This window comes from Calonectris borealis, chromosome 5, assembly GCF_964195595.1.
Source record: "Calonectris borealis chromosome 5, bCalBor7.hap1.2, whole genome shotgun sequence".
NCBI classification, from domain to species: Eukaryota; Metazoa; Chordata; class Aves; order Procellariiformes; family Procellariidae; genus Calonectris; species Calonectris borealis.
This window is the reverse complement of record NC_134316.1, coordinates 16,872,961-16,896,166: the sequence shown is the minus strand read 5'-3', so window position 1 is coordinate 16,896,166 and position 23,206 is coordinate 16,872,961. Positions and strand designations below refer to the sequence as shown.

Here is a 23,206-nt window from a genome sequence, read left to right as displayed (position 1 = left end):
TGTCTTGGATTCCTATATTCATGCACTACTTGACTAGTTTCCAGAACTCAGCTCTTACAAAAATAAAAGTACAAAAATGCTCCAGGAAATTCAAATCACTCATCGTTAGGGAGACCGTTTTCCAATTACTGAAATCCTTCAAACTTTTCATAGCCCCTTCCATTTGGTTCTGGGATTGAACGTGAAAAAAAGATTTAAAAAAAAAAAATTGGACTCTGTCAAATTCTATAGAAATGCATGAGTGCGGAAGCAATTTTGGTTCTGGGAATTGTATCTGGGATAATTTAATAACTTTTCAGCTTCCCTGGATACTATAAAGAGAGCTCTGAGAAGGAGCAGAGCTGAGGAGCTCTGACCCGTCTGTTTCAGGCTGGAGCAGAGGGTCAGTCGTCGGCACGGATCACAGAGAGGCGAAGCACTGACCGTTGTCTTTCCACAGCTGAATATTCTTGGTCTACTCCAGGAGGAGCTATTTTGAATCACGTTACCAGTAGCTGACGCTTTGCCAGCCGAGGGACTGAAAGCCTCTGGGGAGCTGCACCCACACACAGAGAAGAGTTAAGCTGCCTGAGTGGGTGCAGAAGCCCTCAAGGTTGCAAATAAAAGTGTAGTTATTTCCAGCATAATCTTTTAGAGGTTCAAAACATTAATCCTATCACCTTGGCCATCTTCCAACACGGCCTTTTCCTGTGTCATTTGCAGTGAATGTTTATGACAGTCAGCGATTGTTTGCCCTAATTAATGACCTAATGAGCTACAGAATAGTTTTTTGGAATAAACACATCCATATCCTACTTATAAGCATCCCCTTTAACCAAGGAATGCTAACATCATGAGTATGTACAGCACTCATACATATCATAACCATTTCCCTTCCCTTACAAAACAATCCGTAGGAAGCCTACAGCTAATGCAAGACATTCTGCCACAACATGATCATACCTGACAATTTTCTACCTATCTAATACAAAAACCTGAAAAGCAAAGAGAAAAAATTGTTTGTCAGACATGCTTTGTGCAGGCTAACTCTGAAAAAGCCTAATTTTTTCAACCATTTGTTTAAAGATTAGTTTCAGACTTTGGTGAGAACCAGTGCAAATGGGCTATCTTTTTACTTTATAAGAATGCTGTGGAAAATACATCATTCTCAGGTCAAAAAAAAATAAAAATTCTTAAAAAAGAAATCAAAATTTTAAAATAGTTCTATTTCTGAATGGAATCATCATGTGCAAGTAAGGCAGAGCTGGGTCCTGGGCCTATCTTCCCTTTTAGTATCAGGAACGACAATCAGTAGATCTGACTACAGCATTCTTAGTTTTGATATTTTAATCTTCAGTCGTTTGCAAGTAAAAAGTATAGGTGAGGACTCTTAATTACAAATCTCTCCCCACTCCATACACTCCACACACACAACACACACTTCTGCATTCCCAGGTCACTCTAAGAGACAGACTGGTCTACCATGATTCAACTAGATAAGTAAAATGTAGGGTTTAGTACTGGTCTAGAATTCCTTTTTACCACCAGGGAGACAGCGTATCTGTATTGGATATCTGTCTGGTTTAGATTTTGATCTTCTTTCCCCACATTACTGAGGTATTGAACAATCTTTAGAGCATTTATTCACTCAGCCACCTGGGGAGTAAGGCTATCTCTATCCTCTTTACAGGTAACACCTCAGGTTCAAAGGCACTTTGTTTCTTGCCTCTAGGTAATAAGGAAATACTTGAAAGGACAAGAACAAAATTGGTAATTCAAGTAATAAACACTGCAGACAGCGATTTTCAACCTTTTCTAATAGGTATACCTTCAAGTGTCTCTACAGAGATGCACATCTCTGTTTAGTGACTTTAAACTTAATGACAAGAGGCCTGCTTTTCCCAGTTACTGTTCACAGACCCTTTAGTCTGGGAAATCACAGGTTAAACACCTCTGGTCTAAAACTTCAGCAGACATTCTTCAGGTCCAGGGTATCTGCTTTGGAAATTGCCCCTGGAGGGTACCTGCGGGCTTACCAGCAATCTACGTCTTGTGAACTTGTCCCCAGCTGCTGAAGTAGGCTAGGTTTCAGCTTTGCTCAGCCTCCTAAGAGTTTTACCATCAGTCAGCCAACGAAAAAGCACTGCAAGCCAACAGCATTAGTCTCACGGTCTCTGGAGGCTAGAATTTATGTATTTAATTATCTCCCACTTGTCCTCCACAAACTGTACGATCCCTCAGTACTGGGTGCCAGTCACAGCACTGATATACTGACTAACCAGCCTCTGTGGTATCTGCCTCTTGGCTAGAGATCAGTGAAAAATTTAGAGTGAATAATATATCTGATAAATCATTCCTCTTTTGCTGGTCATATATTATGTACAGACAACCTCATTTTCTCAAAGGTGAGAAAATACATTTGCCAAATATATTCTGCAAATTAGTTTTGCTCTGTAGACTATTCCCAAGTAATTCTTCCTCGTGATTCTTAATACCCCAGCTGCGCTGCTTAATTTTGGTTTGGCATCACAACCCTAGTAAGAAATTCTCTGTCTTCCCTGGCTGGCTGGCACCAGCTCCTCTCATTTGCATGTAGTTTGTCACACGGTGACTCCCGAGGGCCATTTTCATAATCAGGACCCCAATATGTTAAGCCACATACGAAGAGTGTGCTTTCACAGCACCCTGCAGTGAGCAGAAGTGCCCTACAGTTAAAAGGATAATACCTCTGTCCCAAAGAGATTACAGACGACACGTCAGAAGGGGTTCAGCAACGAAAGCAGGGCGTCATTGTGTACTTAGGGACACTTCTTCCTTAGGGAAGAAAGGGCCGTTAGAGACTGCAGCTGCATTTCCAGTGCTCTGTGCAAGCTGTGGTGGTTCCACCACCCATGTCCTCTGCCCACCCCTTGAAGCCAGAGATACTCAGAAAGAGATCCTCAAGCCCCGCTCGAGCACGTGGCCTCAGCATGGGGCCTGCAAACACACTGGGACTCAGAAGTGTGTCTCATACCAGGAGAGAGGATTCATTGCACTGAACCTCAGGCTGTCAGTGAGACACCTTGCGCTAGGAGACCTGCCATTCCCTGGGGAATCAGCGTGAGAGAGGGGCACTTCCAAGCAAGGATCCATGCCAGAGGTGGGAAAACCTGCCTTCTGGAGGAATCCCATGTCCTGAAGAGGCTGACAATCATAATGTGGATGCTCAGGGATATGGGATGTCAATCTGCCTACAAGTCTGCATCCTTTGCTCTTCTACATCCTTTCCTCTTCCCCATAACTCTTCCATGTTTGGATCTAGGGGTTTTTGTGCATACAAATTTTTTTCCCCTTACAAAACCAGTGTTAAATTTTATTTGACCATCAGTCAAATGCCTCTGCCTCTGAGTGAGTAATTGTGTGCAACCTGGGAGCACTAAGCACACAGCTTTTAAACTAATAAACCTTGTAAGTCAAGTGTTTACTAGAAATATTTGTTAGAAATGGTCACTTGCAAGTACTTAACAAGTACATTCTAAGGGCACAATATCTTCTGTCCCCTTTAGAAGAACAGCTGAAGGACTAATTCCCCAAAACATAAGATTTCTCAGATATATCTTTCAAAATATTATCGCTAGGATGAGGCTAATGAGATATATATATGGAAAAAGTGAAACTCATTGGAATAAAAAAAAAATTAGTTAGCAAGTAGGACAATACTAATTTCAAATACTGAAGTTGTTGATTAAAATAAATGAGTGATTTTCACGGAATCAAAGCACATGATTATAGAAAAATTAGCAGATTTTAATTTGTATGTATTTTAATAATAACATTTTTAATATGTTTTTATAAAGAAAGAGAAAAATGACCATGGCAAGAGCTAAACCCTTGAAATGCTGTCAAAAACATACAGCAGGGTAAGTAAAGCTATACTTAAACAACCAGCACTCTGGACATAATTTAAGTAATATTTGCGCTAAGCTGATAATGCCAGGCTTTATATTGCAAAGCAGCATGGGTTTGTGTTCAGACAAACTCATGGGCAAACAAGGCCTGCTTGTGTCCCAAACAAAATACATTACTGGAACTACCAGCAACCTCATCCCCAAGCTCAGAAACAAAGTAGACCACTGCAAAACAGTGCCTCTAAACTAATTTTGAGCGGTTGAGAACATTTCTGGAATTGAATAAAACAGGCTGCTTTCTCGTGACTCATTTTTGCCTAACTATTGCAGTTTCCATGTCTCCGTCACCCTCCCACTGTGCGTGCTTGCCAGGCAGTGTGGGTTAAAGAGCAAGATCGCATCTCTGCTTTCAACTGCAAAGACCCCTCCCAGCAGCCGCTGGAGCACGCGCACGCTTTGGGTTCTGCAGAGAGACCAGCATCGCCACAACTCCAGTGCTCTGCGTAGCCCAGGATTTCACAACAGGGATGAAGAATGCCTCCAAGATGAAGCAGCACAGCTTTTTTAGTAGTCTTTTTAGCCTGACTGAGGACTGAAGTCCTACGGTTTATAAACCTAAAGGGGATTTGAACCTCCCCCTACCGCGATTAATCAAAACCAAAACCAAGAGTAAAGTGGCAGCAGGACCCAGCAGTGAGCCGCGTTTGTCAGCAGTCCACCTCCAGTGAGGAGGACCAGAGAGTTATTTAAAGCTGTGATCACAGATAATTACTGTGCTGAGCAGCAAGGGTAAAGCCAATGCTTATTCTTCTCACTCTTACATCAACCACTTTTAATTACCTTTTAGAAATAGAATACTACAACAAACCAAAGCTCTTTTTTTTCCGTGAACATCCGAAAAGATGAGGCAGCTCAGATCTATTTAGACCCCAATGGGTCCCACTTCTTCTCAGCAACTTTGAAAATCCCACCCTAAGTATTATGAGACATATCTCTGGGGCTGCCGGTTGCCAGAGAGCTAACGCAGAGATACATTCACCTGAGGATTTGCATACACAGGCTGGCATATTTGACAAACATTTCCTGACAAATGTGTCATAGCAGTAATGATTCTCAAACACCTGAAATAAGGAAAAGACGTAAAGACATAGATTTTTATAACCCAAGTAATATATAATTCTTCTACAAGGAGTATTATACATCGTGGCACAAACTTAACTTTGATCTAAAAGAAATAATAAACTTTCTTAAGTAGTCTCCAAGGCCATCTTGTAAAGATACCACAAACACTTGTTATATTTTAAAGGCATTTCATGTCACTGGAATTTTCCCCTGCTATTTCCTTTGAATTTATAGATCAGGGCTCAGCAGGTACCTTGCTAAAGGTTGACTCACAAAACAGGAGAAGCAGGTTATCACCTTCCTGGAGGAAAATGCATTCGACTCTGCGATAGGAGACCACTGCTACACCACAGCACAACAGAGCCTCCAATAATCAGACATTTTGTGCAAAGGGCTCAATGCTAGATGCAAATTATACTCCCTAATTAAAAAAAAAAAAATTAATTTCTTTAATCTCTTTTTAACTTACTGCGTACACCCAGGTCATGTTTTAACAGTTGTATAGGGGACCTTAAACCCACCCTATTTAACAGACTTCAGGGAAAGGACCTCAGCCGTCCCAATTTGGTGAACAATTTGGGGCTGTAAAAGCTGATATCATGTCTTGAGTGCCAGCAACACTTCCAACAGAAACTCTTTATATCAACTTCACTGGCTGCCCCTTATCTCCAACCCTCGTGGCGAGCACTACAGCAGGGATATTTTCACTTCTTTTTTCCTGCCTTACATGAAGGAGTTCCCCATGCCGGCCTGCTGCTCACAAAACAGCTTATCAGGCCTCATTTCATCACACAGGGCCCTCGCCCTCGGACCCTCCCACCCCTCCGCCAGCGCCCCGCAGCACTCGCACCACGCGGAGGCGCGGCACGGGCCTTCTCGGGAGTCAAGCGCGGCAGCGGGCTGGTCCTCGTGCGCTCACCGCAACCAGCCGGGTGCTGCCGGGGCAGCCGCTTACTCCTCTCTCCTTTTCATTATAATTCAGATCCTTGAAATCAAGGAACTTAATATCTAACTGTCCGGCAAATTTAATGGAACGTGGAAAATGACTTCAAAAAGGTATTAGGAGCCAAAAGATACAGACACGCCACAGGGTCACGACCATCTCACTTCCTTACGAAATGAAAGTAACAAACCTTGCAAAAACCTTACCAAAATCATGGGAATTCTGGAAAAAAGGGCAGGTAAAAGTCTGTGGTGATTTCATCAAAGTTCCCCGACGGGTTTCCAGCACAGCAAGTGCAACCCAGCCTGGCCTCCGCTGGACGTTACGACGGCGGTTCGGCACGGCTGGCAGCACGAGCAGAGAAGAGAAACCGGCGGCTTCCTCCTCACTCGTGTCGGAGGCAGCACAGGATTTCCTCTCTGCCTCCTATCGTGTGCTAGGAGTGAAAGAGGGGATGACAATCTAAAGACATATCAGACCAGAAAAAAAAAAAAAAAGAAAAGAAAACCAGCGCAGCACGCTGCCACTGTTTGAAAGGTAGGTAAGATTTAAATAGCAATAATCCCCAGAAACTATCTAGTTCAGGTCATCAACTAACAAGCTGGTTAATTCCTGTAAGGATTAATGCTTGAAATTATTATGCCTGACAGATGTTTGCTGAACAGGAATTAGTCCAGGATACGCAGCATGAAAACCAACAAGAAGCAAAAGTGCAGACAGGTAGATGTCAGAACGGAGATTTTTAGAAAGCATTAACTCAACCTCTAACATAATTATAATTTTCCTTTCTACCCACTTTATCTTCTGTTTCTTTTTCACTCTTGGCTCCCTAGCAGGAGATTCCCTTCACAGACTGACACACTAATCTAGATTCTGCTCTCAGTTACAACTGAGCAAGAAGAGGTTAGCCCGTATTTTCAGGCAAGACCACCGCTGCACAATTTGGCTGAATGGAATACACTTTGCAGGCGTTAGCTCTCTCTTGTGATGGAGCACACGATGAAGTCTTCATTCCTGATTCCTCAAAACTATTGGAAAATATAAAGCAGCATTTTCCCTCAATTACTTATCATCCCTCTGGTTACACCTGCTGTTAGACATTCAATGAAGTGAAACCCACTGGTTTGGTCTACCCACCCACTGCCGTTCACATCATCCTAATGGTGTAAATCTAGTTAATATACTCCAGGACCAAACCAGATCCCACTTACACTCAAGCTAGTGTAAATTCAAAGCAAGTCCATATGGCCAACAGATCCCTCTAGTTTTACAGTTGCCGTGTATCATAATTTGTACTACACTAAGCAGCATTTCCAGGATTGCAATAGAAGTAAGGAGGAAAGATGGAGAAATCAGTGAAAATAAAAAACGCGGGGAAAAAAGTTGGTTCAAATTCTGCTCCCAAATTAGAAGTTACAGATACAAACAGGGATAAAACTATGAACTTCTCCACCTGTTGCAGGGGCAGAATCAGGCAACACAAGTGAACAGCATAGGGAAAAACTGAAAAGAGGAACAAAGATGGGATGAAAATCTAGGTGAAAGAACAATGGGATAGAAACTGTAGATCAGGCTAACCCTGTGAAGTTGCTAATACAGAGCATTAACTGAAGACCAGTAGCCTTAGCTAGGCTGTGATCCCCATGTGCAATGGTGACCCCAGTGCAGCCAACCCAACACAGAATTTTGCCACCAGTGATGGAAAAAAAAAAAGGACAGAAGAGGAGGAACATTTTAGGAATTAGCAACGCTGTCAGTGCCTCTAGAGAGGGAATTGATATACCAGCTATTTTCCAACTGTCTTGTTAGCGTTTTGCTCACATGAATAATCCCTAGAAATGATAAGAACATCTCAAAACACATCAAGCTCCAAACTAAAATATACAATGCCCAGGGGAATGCAAACTGGAGAGCAGTCCATTTATCTGAAAGTCAAATCAGGGTTGTTTTAGGATTGTGTTGCTGTTTGAACAGCTGAGTTTGAAATGCCTATAAATGAACCCCTTCACACACTTTTCCCCTGTTCTCTCTCTCCTGTGGTAAATCCCATAGTCACTGTAAATTTACCACAGTCCTGCTAAAAAAAAAAAAAAAAAGGACAAACTACTAGTACTGAGGAAGCAGAGCATATATGGCTAATATCAGCTATACACAGCAGCTTCTAAAACACAGTAAGAAGCGGTCTCTTTGGATAACTAACCTAGAAAGCAAAGGAGCCCAGCAGCCACCCTGGTGAGTACAAACAGCCACAACCAGGAGGCAGCAATGAAAGGATCAAACTAACAGTCAGAAATGCAGCATTCATCATAAAACTTTCAGTAAGTTAATACCAAAACGTATTTTAAATATATAAATCCTAGATTACCTCTTGAGCATAATTCCCTTTAGACCAAATTTGATTTTGCATTTTTCCATATTTTAAAAGGAAACTCCAGTTTCAGCAAAATATTCCAAATGTTCCCACAACATCTGACCTGCCGTTCCCTTCCTTCCCATACAAAGAACACTATTTTCAGTTTCAGTGAGGGATGGAACAGTGTTTTTCCCACTCTTCAGGCCAACTGTCATTTCTGTTGTGGTAGTGGGAAGCATTTGAATGGCCCCTTCTTTAGCCTGACATCTCTATGTTCAAACATGGATTCAATTCCATCTGTAAGAAAAACAGTTAGTTGGATGATCTTACATTACCTGACAGTCTGTAGGCACCGCAAAGGAAACCACGGTCAAATTTCCATAGATACTGCAGCAAAAGAGTTTTAAGGAGGAATCTGAGGGATGGTCATGACGTGGATTTGGGAAGGATTACATGTGAGGACAAGACTGGGAGAAAAAGCATGAAAGTGATCAGGGGAAAGTCTACCAAGCATTAGCCGAGGTTGGTATCATAGGCTGGCCAGCGGTGGAAGCTACTCTCTCAGTAACAGATGAAACGCAGCATGGGGATGTATGGGAATCAAAATTTCCATCTTCTGGGAAAGATCGCATTTCTAATTATATTTTAATTTTGAATTAGAAAAACGTTGGTATAAAAGGTCTCTCCATGCAAATGCTACTCCCCAAAGAATCTGGTTTGGAAATGCTGTGAAAGGACTCTTCAGAAAAGGAACACCCACACCAAGCATTCAAGGTGTCCTAAGTACTGGGCTTGGAGATATTGGTGGGGGTGGCACAGACAGGCGTCAAGTTCTTGGTCTCTCTTTCTGGTACAATTTCACTCTGTGTAAATAATGAATCATTATGCAGAACCTAATCATTAGGCAGAGACTAATGATTCAGGTGTCCCACCTGCAAGCTGAGCACCTGAAAGATCAGGCTGAGGCAGTCATTATGCTCTGTCCCATTAAATAAGAAAAAAAGTATTTTGACTTTACCAGTTAGCATTAAAAAAGAAAACCCAAACAAAAAACCCAACCCACACACAAAAGCAAACCATGAAAAATGTCAGATCTGATTTAAGCAAGACTAAAAGAACCAAGATGTTGGTTAGCTGCTGGTATATTTGCTTAACTGAAAAACACATTTATTTGCAAATCCCCAAACTAAGGTGTAACCTGCTAGTAGCAATAACCTAAAAGCGCCTCATGCATACCAGAGTGATAGACAACACAGGAAGGGCACACTATAGAAAACAATTACACATGGAGCACTAAAACAGCCTGTTAACATCCAGGTAAATTCCTCAGCACTGACTAACCACAACTATTCAACACAATCAGGGCTTTAAAAAAATAAAAGCCATGACATATAAAGTATTGAGATTAAATGTGTTCATGTAATTACTTACAAAAGTGTTTCTTATAATCACCTCAGCGCTTTGATCAGACAGCAAATGCTACTTTGGTCTGCAGACCGGAACAACAGTACCAGCCCTCCTCCTTCTGTTGCTGTTCCTGACTCTGCCAATGAATTCCTGTATCACCTGGGCAAACACCACAGCATCACGGGCCTCACTTTGCTCAGCTATCCCACAGGTATGGCAATATCCACCTGCCACAAAGGAACCCAAAGGCTTCTACTAAAGCCAATGGTTTTTTTTTATTATCCTGCTGTATTTAGCGTTGGTGCAGCCTCACCTTGAGTACTGAGTGCAGTTCCTGGCCCCACAATTTAAGAAGGATGTTAAGGCATTCAAACGCATCGAGAGGAGGGCAACAAAGCTGGTGAAAGGGCTGGAAGGCATGTCCTATGAGGAATAGCTTTGTGTTTGTCTAGTTTGGAGAAAAGGAGGCTGAGCGGCGACCTCATGGCTCTCTACAGCTTCCTGAGGAAGGGAAGTGGAGGGAGAGGTGCTGATCTCTTCTCCCTGGGATCCAGTGATAGGACACTGGGAATGGGTCAATGCCGCACTAGGGGAGATTTAAACTGGACATTAGGAAGCATTTCTTTACCGAGAGGGTGGTCAAACACAGGAACGGGCTTCTTAGAGAGGTGGTCGATGCCCCAAGTCTGTCAGTGTTTAAGAGGCATTTGGACAATGCCCTTAATAACATGCTTTAACTTTTGGTCAGCCCTGAAGTGGTCAGGCAGTTGGACTAGATGATCATTGTAGGTCCCTTCCAACTGAAGTATTCTATTCTATTACTATTATTATCATCATCATCAACTGCAAGGAGAGCAGCATGTAGCCCTATGTAAAGTCTTTCTAGGATTCCCTGGTGACAGGCACTATATCTACCAAGTACAACAGTAAGTCCCCCAGCACAAACTAACCCACACGGGCCTCTCATTCACCTTGTGCTCCCAAGTATTACTATTACATTGCTGAAAAGGCTTTCTGCATAGCACAACTGTAACAACAATTATTTCACCTTTTAATACCACTAAACAAACACTAATCAAAACCAAACCAAGCAAGCCACAGCTTGATATCTGAATTCCAAGCAAATTACAATCTCATGGTTCTCCTTGTTTCTTGCGATCTCCTTCAGTTTCTTCCAGTACATTATTTCATGCATCTGTTCAGTGAGATCCCAAGGCTGAGATATTGCTACTTAATCCTCAGCCTATTACAGTCAAAGCAGAAATTCCCTTGAAATCCCTTGATATGAAGGACTTCATATCAAGCCCATGTCTTCTGATTAAGTAACACAGAAAAGATGCTTCTACCAACAGAGACATGCAAAGTCAGGTCTGCCAAAGGGAAACAAATGAATCCACATCATCTTTAAAATCAATGCATTTTTCCTTGAATACAATTAAGCTGTGTGCACAGAGACATCAAAGATTGCTTATTAACCTAACACGTGGTATCAATGAAAATGCCCTTCCCTGTCATCTACCACCTTTATCTCAACGTTGAGGTTCAACATTCAGACAGCTGAAGTTTAATACTCCAGGGCTCACAACTTCGTGAGTCATTTTTTTGTAATGCAGGTAATACCATCTTGCGATTCCATTTATTAGCAATACAGGGACATACCATGAAAAGCAACAAGTTCACATTACTTTGAGTCTACGAAGCAGTGAATCCAACAGCAATGTCTAACAGACAGCATGTTTACTGCTTGCCCTGCCTTCATCCAGTCGCAAGTCAGGATGTTGCAGTCTCACCAATTCTCATGGAAGGCAAGGACCGATTTGAAGCTCCAGAGCTCTGGAGAAGAGTGTGTAAGGAGAGATCCTTATGTAAGGATCTCTACTTTAATTTAAAAAGATTCTATTTCTTTAAAACTCTGATTGTTATGCCCTAACCAGTCAAACACTAGAGAACAAACAAGAAAAGTAAATTTTCAGACAAAAGAACAACATTGTATTTAAGTTGATGCTGACAATACTGCAACTGGTCATAGAAGAATCATTATAAGAAAATTATATCTTCCTAAATGCATATGCTAATATCAGCTACAGGCAATGGAATTACATTTCAGATCAAAACTTTAGTAAAATTCAAGGATATGTAGTTTGGGGTCTATCACTAACCAGTATCAGGCTGAGTTTTAAAGTTTAAACACCGAGTTTCAAATACTTTTCAATTCTTCTCGTGTCATTTCAGTGTACTTTTATTTAATCAATATTAAAGGCACAAATCTTACCATTCAGTTGTTTGCAGAGCAGATCTGCATGATCAAAAAAGACCCTGAATACTTGCTTTGCATTTTTAAATTTCACGGAATTGCTGTCAAATGAAGCCTGAGAAAGCCAAAACATTACTAACCATCAGTAAGCATTACCTTAAGAGGTATTTTCCTTGAAGAATAAAAGTATTCCACTGCCTATGCTCCAAAGACAGCGGGGAGGTTCTTAGCCAGACTTGAAGAGGTATTTAGGAACCTGGTATTTACTCCTGTTGATTTCAGGTGCCTAAATACCTTTGTCTTCATATAACTGTGCCAAGTGAAAAATTCCCTTGCCAGTTACACTCTCTACTAACATTCCTGGAGCTCAAGAATTTTTCCTGTTGCCATGTGGCTTTTTCCTTTCACAAGCCTGAATTGCCAGGATTCACACTTAGCCCACAATCCTTAAGCGGACATATACAATGCAGTTGTAAAGGGACCCTTTCTAAGGACATCATCGCACCTGTATATATGGCAGCTACCCCAGAACAAGCTGGGGTCATAGCTGTGCTATGAAACCCCATCTATAGTTGACAAGGACTAAGAGAGAAAAAGCAGAACAAAACAAAACAAAAATCCAGTATCTTGTTAGTGCTGGGATTTGCCCTACCAGCCGCATCAAGGAATACATTATTCTGTGTCACGATGAGTGATCATCACTTTTGCTTGGTTTCAAGGGAATTATGCTTATATGATAACATTCAGTAAGTCTTGAAACTGTTGGCCAATTTTGTCAAAATAAAACAGATCTAAAGACGCTAGTTGAAATCATAGCCCTTCTGTACTTGATGTACTTGCGCAAATGCGTGTGTGCCTGGCAGAACAAAGACAGGAGCTGTGCCCTGGAGATGCAGCAAAGTAAAAACAAAGCACTTTGTGACCAGTACAACTCAGGAAATCAGATCTCCTAAACTGTTCCTTGGCTAATTAAATGTTTACACTGAACTGTACTAAGATTTTCTGTTTCCGTGTTCAAAATGCGATGCATCAAATCAAGAGTTATTTATCTTTGAAGTTTTGAGGGAGATGCCAGTCCAGGGGCATTCACCCAGAAAATCCTTCTCCTTTTCTCTTTACAACTTCATTTACACTGAATATCTTATTGCCAAACGGAGGCAGTCACATATGAATGTATCACTCAGTCACTAAGCTGAAAACTGGAGAAAATTGGCAAGTGTCAGACTCTAGACTTGCTTTTCCCTGTTGGTCTGTTTCTACAAAATTTGCAAGAACTTAATTACCTTGGAGCTGTTCTTCTTATGTCATACTTGGTTGAAACCGGGAAATGGAAATAAAATATTATTTAAAGGACAAATACCAAGATGCATGTGCATACACATATTAAAGGATGGCATAAACCTTGTTTCCAACAGAAGCTATGCTAAAAGATGAAGGCTAGTTATCTTTCTGAAGCTGCGATGAAGGTGCTAGGTTTGGAGCATCCCCTCAGGCAGTGGCATTGCTCTTCAAAGACATGTGGATGCAGGTACAGCCACATCCTGAGGCTGACCATCCACAAGTGTACCCAAAGGTTTTCAGGGTGATTTAGGAGCCACAGATAACTGGAGGGGCACAGAAAAATGGCTTACACAAGAGGAAAAGCTAGACACTCTTTTCAATGAGGTCAGTGCACGAAGGCCACACAGAGGACACAGGCACCAGGAATAGACTTGGAAGCACGGTAAAAGTCTTGACCAGGATAGGAGGGACAGGAGAAGCAGTGAAATACATGGCTGAAGGAAAGAACTGGAACTATCAGAAGAAGGAATACAAAAAGAGAGGCAAGCACCACAGTACCGCACCCTGAATGGTAGCTAATTCTGCCTTCGCTGGGAATTTGAGAGGACTCCGGATCTGATGATTCATGAAGAACGTGAAGACAGCACTGGGTGTAGGGGAAAACTGTTTTTATAGACAGCCCATCAGCTTTGTCAGACTCCACTTCCTGACAGCTAGTTTGTAGGGAACAATGCCCCGTGACTCACCAAAAGATGTTTGCTTCTTGTTGAACTGAAAGTCGCCACGGGCCTGACTGCAGTGAGTTACGTTTCCTTGAGATCCAACTGGCTCACATACTTGGCAACCACGGAGGCTGTGCCAAGCTGATGTGCATTTCAACAACCCACAGATTTGAGACACTTTTAGAAAAAGAAGGAAAACATTTGAAGGCAACCAATCAGCTTTTAAAGTTTTGTTGCATTTTTTAAATTCTTTCCCCAGAAAACAACCGCTGCGTGCAAAGATTTTCAAATGGCATGCAACATGTCAAGGGCTTAAAAGTAGCATCCAAAAGTAGCAGCAAGGAGCTGGTAAGAGTAGCATAGTGATATTATTTTTTCAATAATGATTTAAGATAGCTAGGCTTAGATTTGAGGCAAAGGAGAAGGGAGGCATCCTGCTCTAATGAACTTGCAAAAGAACGCAGTGTCTTGCAACCATCATTTTTGCAATTAATCATCATACACATCCATAATTCCTGCAGATTTCAGTCTGTTAACCTATTTGAGTAGAGCTATTTCTAGGAATAAAGTTTTCCTAGACAAAGACCTAAATTCAATCAGGTCAAACCAATAAAGATTTGGGAATAAAAGAGACGGTAGAAACAAGCATATGAGAAACTGAAGCCTTACTACACAGTGGGGGTGTTTACATACAGAAGTTGTACAGAATCTGAAAACGAGGGTAGCGGCTCTTATCGTAGAAAAACTGGGAAACCTTTCTAACTGTTTAGGAAGAAAAAGGGAGACAAGGTCAGACTTGCTTAAGGGGAATCACAGCCGTGCTAGGATATATTTAATAGATTTGAAGGGGAGAGAGGCTGGGGGAGGAGAACAGAAAAAAGGAGCCTGCAAACTGCAGTAGAGTCCTGGCATGGGGACTGAGAGATGAAGCAATTTGACAGCAACCGGCTTTGGCAAGAGCCTGACATCTGGGAAGGAAAAGTTGCAAGAATGCAGTTGAACGCTTCCATCAGGATGGTACTCATTCACAGATGCGATTTTTTAAAAAGAAGTTAAATAAAAGGGTTTACCCATTTAGCTTACATTATTTAGGGAGGTATATTGCAATACTGCAGCTACGTTATTACATACGTTAGTAGTACATAGGGTACAAGCTACCTTGGCAAGGATAAGCCCTGCCTCCGCTCCTGCTTTGCGGCTCCGGCTGTACCCGTTGCAACCGTTAGACCGAGCGGCGGCACCTCAAACCTGCGCGGCGGGGGACGGCACCGGGGCGGCCAGCTCGGCGGACAAGCCAAGGCGCGGCGGCTGCCAGGCGGGAGGCGGCGGGGCTGAGCGGCGGCCGGGCGCCCGCTGCCTTGGCAGCGTTTCACCCCGCCTCGCCGAGCCCGGAGACGGAGGGGCGCGGGCCGGGGCTGGGGGCAGCGCCGAGCAACAGGAGGCGGGTCCGGGCGCCGGGCGGGCTGTCAGTGAGGCCAGGCGAGCCGAGCCTCCCCTGCGCTGCGCCGCCCTCCTTCCCCAGCGGGACAGGACGGGACGGGGCGGCACGCCGCAGTCCCAGGGCGCCGCCGCCTCACCGTTATTCGCCCCCCACACAGCTCCCCGAGCACCGGCAACAGGCCCCGCGCAGCGCCCCCGGCAGCGCCGCAGGCCCCCTCCCGCGGGCCGGCGCCCCACTCACCGCCGCGGCACCCGCCGCCGCCGTTTCCCCCGCGGGCAGCCCGAGGGGCCGCGGTGCCGCTTCCCCCTCGCGCTGCGGCCTCTCACTCGCTCGGGCGCTCACCGACCCTCGGCGGGGCCGCCCGGCACCGGCCCCGCCGCTCCGGGGGCTGCGCGGGGCGGCGCGGAGGGCCCGCCCCCGCCGCCGCGGCCCGGCCCGGCGGGCGGTGTTATGTAACCCGGGCCGCGGCCGGCGCCGCCGTCCCGCCCTGCGAGGAGCCGTCGTGAGGAAGCCCCTCCGAGGGCAGCGGCAGCAGGGGCGCGGGCAGGCGCCCCGGCAGGCCCCGTCCCTGCCCGGGGGCCGGGGCCCGGGGCCGGCTGGCACGGCATGGCATGGCACGGCACGGCCCGGCGCGCTGCAGGCTGTCCTTGCGCGGCGGCAGGCGGGCGGCCGTGGCCACAGGCACCGGCTGAGCACCGGCATTCTGCTATTTCTAGCAGAGTAGAATGCACTAGAAGAGAAAAGCTGAATTTCTCACAATATCACGTTTTGGGGGACTTGGAGCTGTGGGAGTCAACAAACACCAGGAGACGTGCAACAAACCACGGACGGCCTTTACACGTGCCGGTAGCCCCAGCGATCCATGCCAACACACGGGCAAGTTTCTTAATGTTTCTTTTGAATGCCCAGAAAGCAAGAAGGCGGCCTGCACTTCAGCAGTTATATGTGAATGGAACAACTCCAGGTCATCGCAGTTAGTACGAACAGGAATTCATCTGGAGGCACGGAGTGTTGTAACTGACATTTGGGGAAAAAACCAACCAAGAACTTGGGAAACAAAACTGGTTTCCACTGTAGTCTGATTCAGGCGATTCTTTCTTCTGTAACCTATCCAAGCAAAAAGTCTACAGTATGCTCAGGTTATTCTGGAAAAATCAGCTAGAAATAAAAGGTGGTGTGTCGTCAGCCACAGCCTCAGTTCTGTAGCCCAGCGAGAGAAGCCGGAGTTGTCAACATCTTGTGCTCTACCTGCGGTATCTGAAAGTTATAATCACATGAAAGACAGCGCATCGAGCCACAGGGAGGGAAGGAGGAAAGAATGAACAGCCTCTTCATATGGAACAATAATATAACGTAAACAGACTGAATGAGCACGTGAAGAAGTTTGTCAGTATTTCATCAGGCACAAAAACATACTCTGTGGCAGAAGATATATTTCTGCCCTCTGCTGCTGGGAACTTGTGCAGTTCATCTGCCTGAGGAGCAGAAAAATGGGCCATTTGCGATAAAAGTCTCTGATCACACATAACAGTACTGCGGCCAAGAGCCTCGAGATAGGTAGTTCAGAAGTGAAGGGAGGGTGAGCTCCCGGAGCCTGAGAGAGGCAGGGGACGACAGCTCTCTACCTGCTAATGCTGGTGGGATAGGCTGGCCCACATCAATAGCGTTATCTGGCTGCATCGGCCAGGGGAGCCTCCACGGGTTCACTTCTGCCCACAGCCAGGTATTCAAGGTGATCTGCCATCCATGTGCCGACACAGCCTTAACTGGAATAGCTCTCTATTTAAATTGCTCCCAAACCATCAGGAATCATCATCCCTCACCAGCAGTGGAAAAGGTAAATGGAAATTTTGTCAGAATTTAATGGTAAGGAGCACACTTTTGTAGCTGGTTCTGACCTTGAAGCCCTGAATGCCCACAGTGGGTCCTGTAGTGACACAATTCGGGGTGACTTCGACCTTTTACGTTGTTACTGAGAGGGAAACTGAATGCTTGTAATCTCCCTCTGTTTGTGGACAAGCCTATCATCTAACTTGGTACATCCAGTTTATTCACTAGCATGGTTTTGACAGACTATTTACTTGAAGTAAAGTTTTTATCACCAGTGTGTAAAATTGAATCTATGCCTATGCAACTGTTCATGCCCCATAGTAATTCAGAGCTGATTATCTCTTAATGACCTTTGGAATAGTGTGAGGAACTGGATACAAAGCAAAAGGGTTGGGCTCCAAAGGAATGTGTCTAGAATAGGTAGATGATAGAGAATAGAAAATCTTATCTGTGAATTTGTATTGGGAAAACTGGCTTAGTCACCCCAGTGAGTATATGAGCAACCCTCACTGTCAGCCATTAATTCCTTATGAAACCACCCCTTAGGAAATTACTTTGTATACCTAGATCTTTTAAGTCCAAAATAAAAACAGCCCCTTGTATTCAAAAAGCGTGCTGGTGTTGGACAATGCATCACTGTACCTAAAAATTGCGTGCATTAAGTTCCTGTTCTGCATTTCCCTATGCAGAGGCTTTCATGGCTCTGATTTTACTACCTCAAACAGCTTTGTACATGATGAGTTACAAAAAACAATATACACAGGCAAACAGCAGGCATTAAGTAAATGAGCTTTCAGTGCATTATCCAAACAATATAAAGCTGCTCTCACACCACACCTAAACAACAAAGGAGAGGTTAGAATGACTGCGAGCAGCGTGGAAGGGTGGAGGAGCTTCTTAAAGGAAAGAGCAGCAGCTCTAGCTCTCTTTCCTTGGAAGAAAGGAATGTATTTTTAGAAGCAGTTGGCTCAGCCTCTAAACCAAACCACAAGTATTTGTCAGTGAATATACAGTGTTTTCAGACATTTCCTGTGATGAGCAGAATACCCAGGAGACTGGGTGGAAAGCACCAAATACTGCAAAAGTAACAATCGTGTTGGCATGGATTACTCCACAGGAGGACCTGCACAACATCTTAAGGGCAATAGAGAAGTACTTATAATGCTGCAGGGTAGCTGCTCTCTCTTATTACCCTAACGTACCTGTTTATTCATGCTCATAACCAATGACAAACAAGTATTACAAGATATTAAGATGTTTCCCTTTATGTTTGCTTAGGTACAGCAATGTAAAATTGTTATTCAAATAATGAGTTACATGGCAGTCGTGGGGTGGGAGGAACAGCATTTGTTGGCAGAGTAACATTTGTGTGCAGCATACCAGTGACATATGTCTTTGGCATGACAGGTTTTAACATTAAGGCTTCTCAGGTTTGGGGTTTTTTTTTGGTGGTATTTTATAGCTACTAGAAGGTGCACGTTGCTTGACAGAACGCTTCCGTGGGTGGTGGTAGGAGTTGCTACAGAAGAACTTTCTCCTCAGTCAGTAAGGAATGAAGAGCCATTGACTCCAAATGCTAGTGTGAAAACAGCAAGGATCAGACCAGTGAACCAGGCTAACTTCCTGCCCTGGATTCATGCGGACTCCATCTGGACTTAACCTGGCATTTCACATTCTCGCTGCTGCGTATTTCAAAATTTACCTTTTGTCTAATTAGGCTCCACATCCTGGGACAGACTGGCTACCTCTGCAGGGAGGGACCTTGTGCTGCAGTATCAGTTCTGACACCCCTGGCCCAAATACTCTCCCATAGTTAAGCATTTACTATACACCTGACTTCTGACTCATGGGCAGACTTGGATATTTTAACAGTCCAAGGACACTTGAAATTTAAGCACCAATTCTACAAGACAGATTCCAAATGAATTGATTTTTGGATTTTTTTGTGCCAGTTTACATGCTTCCATGTAAACAGAAGAAAAGCGATACTTGGTGCCCCTTGTTCATTAGCTTTTAAATTTGGAATTTCATCTCAAACTGGAAGTTAACAGGTACCACAGAAGACTGTGCAGTCAAAATGGAGTTTGCACAATGTTAAATACACAAAGTGTTAACAACATCCTTTAAATCAATTGTTGTAAACCAAGTCCTTTACACCCATACACCCTTCTGAGAATAGGAGCCTTCAGCACATAAGATATTTAAATCTGGACTTACTACTCCCAATATCGCGCCCAGAACTGCAGTAAGCGTATGCAATTAGGAACAGAGGAATTTTTTTCAAGTTTTCCATTAGGGGCAAGATACTGCAGAAGAAGCCTCAGATCTCTGCAACTTCTGCAATGGACAGAAGCAAGCCTAACAGTGAAAAGAACGTGGATGCAAGATTAGCAGACAAAAACTGACATAAGTCCACTGAATGCAAAGAGAGTTAAGCGAGTATACCAGCTGAGGCACTGCTCCGTTTATTTATGAGCAAAACAGACTGTTTGCATCACAGGCAGTAGACATCAGGATTGTTCATGTGAACACTTGCTTGAATCACACCATATTATTTGGAACATACGCTTTAAAGGAACAGTTGTCACTGATGATACTGGAGTCCTTCAGCGCTATCAAAACATTCATAAATAACATTCAACTTCCATGTTGATATCAAACAATTTTTGTCTCGAGAGCAAAGCAGCAACTCTCCCTTTCCCGAGCATCATTATTTCTTCTACCTATTTTCTTTGTACGTTCTTGCAGGCTCTGCTCTTGTTTGTTCTCACTCTGGTGCCTACACATCTTTAAGTCTGAAAGCACTCCGAAAGCTTTTCTTTTCTCCCTAAATATAAGAAGAAACACTCAATGGCCAAAAGAATACACTAGTGTGTTAAAAGCTGATAAAGGGAGCAGACTCAAACTTTGGAGACAACATCACTTCACAGCTAGTGAAGAGAAAAACAATAGAAAAAGTTTGTTGTACACTTAACTACACTGGTGCAGTTTTCCTGATGCATCTGCCATAGCGAAAGTCCTTATATTGGAAGCTTTTTTAATACTGCTTCTATATAGAAAAAAGAATAAGACTATGTTTGTGAGTACCAATATAATTGTTTTGTTTTAAAAAATATTTTTCAAGCAAAAGTGTCAACCAGAGAACAACTGAACATAGAACAAGTCAGAGCCACAGTTCAGGTAGGAGCAGAACCCCAAGCCACGACTCTCCTTGCCCCGAGGAGCATCTTCACTAGCAGGCTATGAAGTCTCACCCTGTTTGCTCTCCTGTGCCCCCCATCCCCCGGGGTGACTTAGGTTGTTGATTTTCGTGGTCCCCCCCCTCCCCACGTTGTCTGTAACATTTACGCATCAGCAAGGTTAGCAGCTATGCAAGAAATACAGTTTCTAACTTGTCTACATTTTGCAACTAAAACAAAAGATTGAATTTACTTTGTTTCTTTAAGAAATCTTCTCTGCTTTCAGCTACCTTCTTTACAATCTATTTTAAAGTGCACTGTTCTTTTCCCAAGTGTCTTTACAGTCCTCAGCAACCTATTTAAGTTAGGAAGATAAGTTAACATGGAAATAGAAGGAGGCTGCAAACTGGAGGAGAGTGTAAAAGTATCTTTGAGAAAAGAGGGGGAAAGAAAAAAAAAATTGTTTCTCCACTTGAGAATAGAAATAGAGAAACTAGAATAGGGAACAGAAAGAGAGAAGCTTGCTCATACAATGTGTCTCCCTCCAGATAAGATACGACAGTGGGATTGCTTAGGCTTGTGCAGTTTGGAGCGCTGCACTTACAGAGCACACACCACCTGTGGATCCCGTGCAAGCCTACAAACAACGAGAAAGATAGTCTAAAAATCAAATTAATTATAGCTGGTATATTAAAACCAGAAAACATTTCTTACCTGTAAATCTTCATGTTCTTCATCTATGAGAATTTAATTAATTAATATTAAAGTGAATTAAAAAACACAGATTTAACATCCATGGTAAACTGGTGTAGGAATAAAGACAAGTCCAAAAATCTCCCCACATTTTGAAATGAAGGATATTCTTTATTTTGCGTGTGTTTTATACTCTATTTAAATAGGGAAAAAAATCATCAATACTCATCCCCCTTATTTTTTTTTTAAAGAAATGTGAAAATTAATTAGGTTTATGAATAATCCTATATATAAGCAGCATTTTCATATCTTTTTTAAGACAGCAGCTGAAGAAGTCTCAGATTTTATGCAATCATTGATTTATGCTGTGAACTACCTGTGGACCAAAAAAAGTTTAATGGCTGTATTACAGTAGCACCCAGAGGCTTCCAGCTGCAGGCAGACACACAGTTTGCTAGGGAGTCTGAATGTGCCTAGCAAAAAAGACTAGATGTTCCGGAGGAGCAACAATCTAGCCGCATCAGAAAGCATATGAGGGAAGGGGTATGCTGACTTCTGCTTTTAAAGTGTGGATTGGGTTTTTCCCTTGTTCCTCTCCACATACTTTTTTTTTTTTTTTTTAAAGTTACAGAAGGACATGCCATAAGCTGGTTTAAAAAATATTCTCTGGAGTCCTCTGGAAAAATAGCAAAGACAACTGTTTAAATGTAACATTCCCTAAACTTTCTATTACTAAAATTAATCACATATAACTACAGGTGGCTCTTCTTGCTTCCCTTCACACCATAAATGCAGTTTTGCTATTTTGATTTCCCTGAAACTCAGTAGTCTGGAGCTACACTTTCATCTATACTAGTCTTCCTGCTTCTAGATATGCCAGCTTTGTGAAACAATTTATTTGTTTGCATCTGGTCTTTTAAGGGATGGGAAACACAAAACAACTCTTGTATGCCAGTGATTAAAAGACTATAGTTCTAGGAGAAGTCTTTAGTTTTACTTTCCACCTTCCATGGCACATGGACCTTAAATCATTTGCCACAGTAGTCTAGCATGAAACTGCAACAGAGCGCAGATCAGCTTCCTCCGATCGAGTGTCTCAAACTAAAGTACAGTGACAGAAAGCAGCTGCTAGGATGTACCTTTGTCTCCTCACGCTTCCCAGGACTAGCAACAATTGAAAACTAGTATGCCAACAAATCTCTGGACAAAGAGCAAAAGGGCTACTGATGGGGAAGGGAGCCCAAGGATGATTCAGAGTGATCTGCGCCCCACTGTCACAAGAAAAGTGATTGTTCTAAAACTCAGAGCTTTTCCCCAGGCTTTTGTTCACAGGGTGCAATTTTTTTTTTTTTTTTTTTTGAAGAGCTGATTATAAAGCAGGCCTTTGTACAAGCCCAACAAATGCTGCAACTAAATGGCACACACCTTCCCAGTACAAGTTCCTTATCCTGCGAGTTGCTAGCTATGTCCAAGGAGCCTGCTGAGCAATCTCAGCTGCCATGGACATCAGCAAGGGAGGAAGGCTACTACAAACTTCAGAGGAAGAGCTTAGAGCACTGCAGCATTGAAACTTCGATCACTGAATTGCAAGAAATTAACTTAAAGGTAAGCATCAAAATTAGAGAGATCTTCCATTCAATTATTTTAATGCAAATTTAGGAAAGGTGCATACACTTCTATTTGTGGGGAAGCTGCCTATTCTGTGAAAGAACTCCTTGCCCTCTAAAAGCGCGTGATTAGTAACCACCACCAAACCAACCTATATGTTTGTGTCATGCAGTTATGAGCATGAAAAACACTGTGTGCGAACAGTCAGAATCGAGACAATCACAGTATCTATATGGATCATTTAGAAGTGTTTTCTCAATCAGTTCACCTGTTCTTAGAACAGTCAAGATTTTCAAGAGATAAAGGTTTTCATACTTCAAAAAAGGAGAGAAAAAACACTTTAGAATATCGAACCCCTCCAAACTTCCCTCATCTTTATACTGACATTTCTGTGTTTACAAGTGGTTGTGATTTTTCTTCTGTTTGGTTGTTTTTTTTTTTTTTAAGAAGCAAAATGTAGAGATCTAAAAACTCAAGTTCTGGCCTCCCCCTTAAGAATTTGTATTC

General features: G+C 43.1%; 1 protein-coding gene and 1 long non-coding RNA gene across 7 annotated transcripts in view; one reads left to right on the top strand and one right to left on the bottom strand.

Moving 5' to 3' along the window:
- SYNE3 (spectrin repeat containing nuclear envelope family member 3) overlaps positions 1-15,782 on the bottom strand; it is a 72,717-nt gene extending 56,935 nt beyond the window's left edge. For 2 of the 6 annotated variants that reach the window (XM_075151163.1, XM_075151167.1), the window contains exon 1: positions 15,630-15,782. Coding sequence is in view for 1 of the 6 variants with exons in the window: in XM_075151161.1 (XP_075007262.1) it covers positions 6,138-6,192 (55 nt within the window). In the remaining 5 variants the exon portion in view is untranslated. Of the gene's footprint in view, positions 1-6,137; positions 6,368-15,106; positions 15,236-15,629 lie in introns of those variants that run through there. The other 4 variants (XM_075151165.1, XM_075151169.1, XM_075151161.1 and 1 more) reach the window with 3 other exon arrangements.
- A 4,517-nt stretch (positions 15,783-20,299) lies between these two features.
- Positions 20,300-21,726, top strand: LOC142082751 (uncharacterized). Its single transcript, XR_012673822.1, has 2 exons — positions 20,300-20,552; positions 20,876-21,726. It is a non-coding gene; the product is annotated as an uncharacterized LOC142082751 (long non-coding RNA).
- The last annotated feature ends 1,480 nt before the right edge of the window (positions 21,727-23,206 follow it).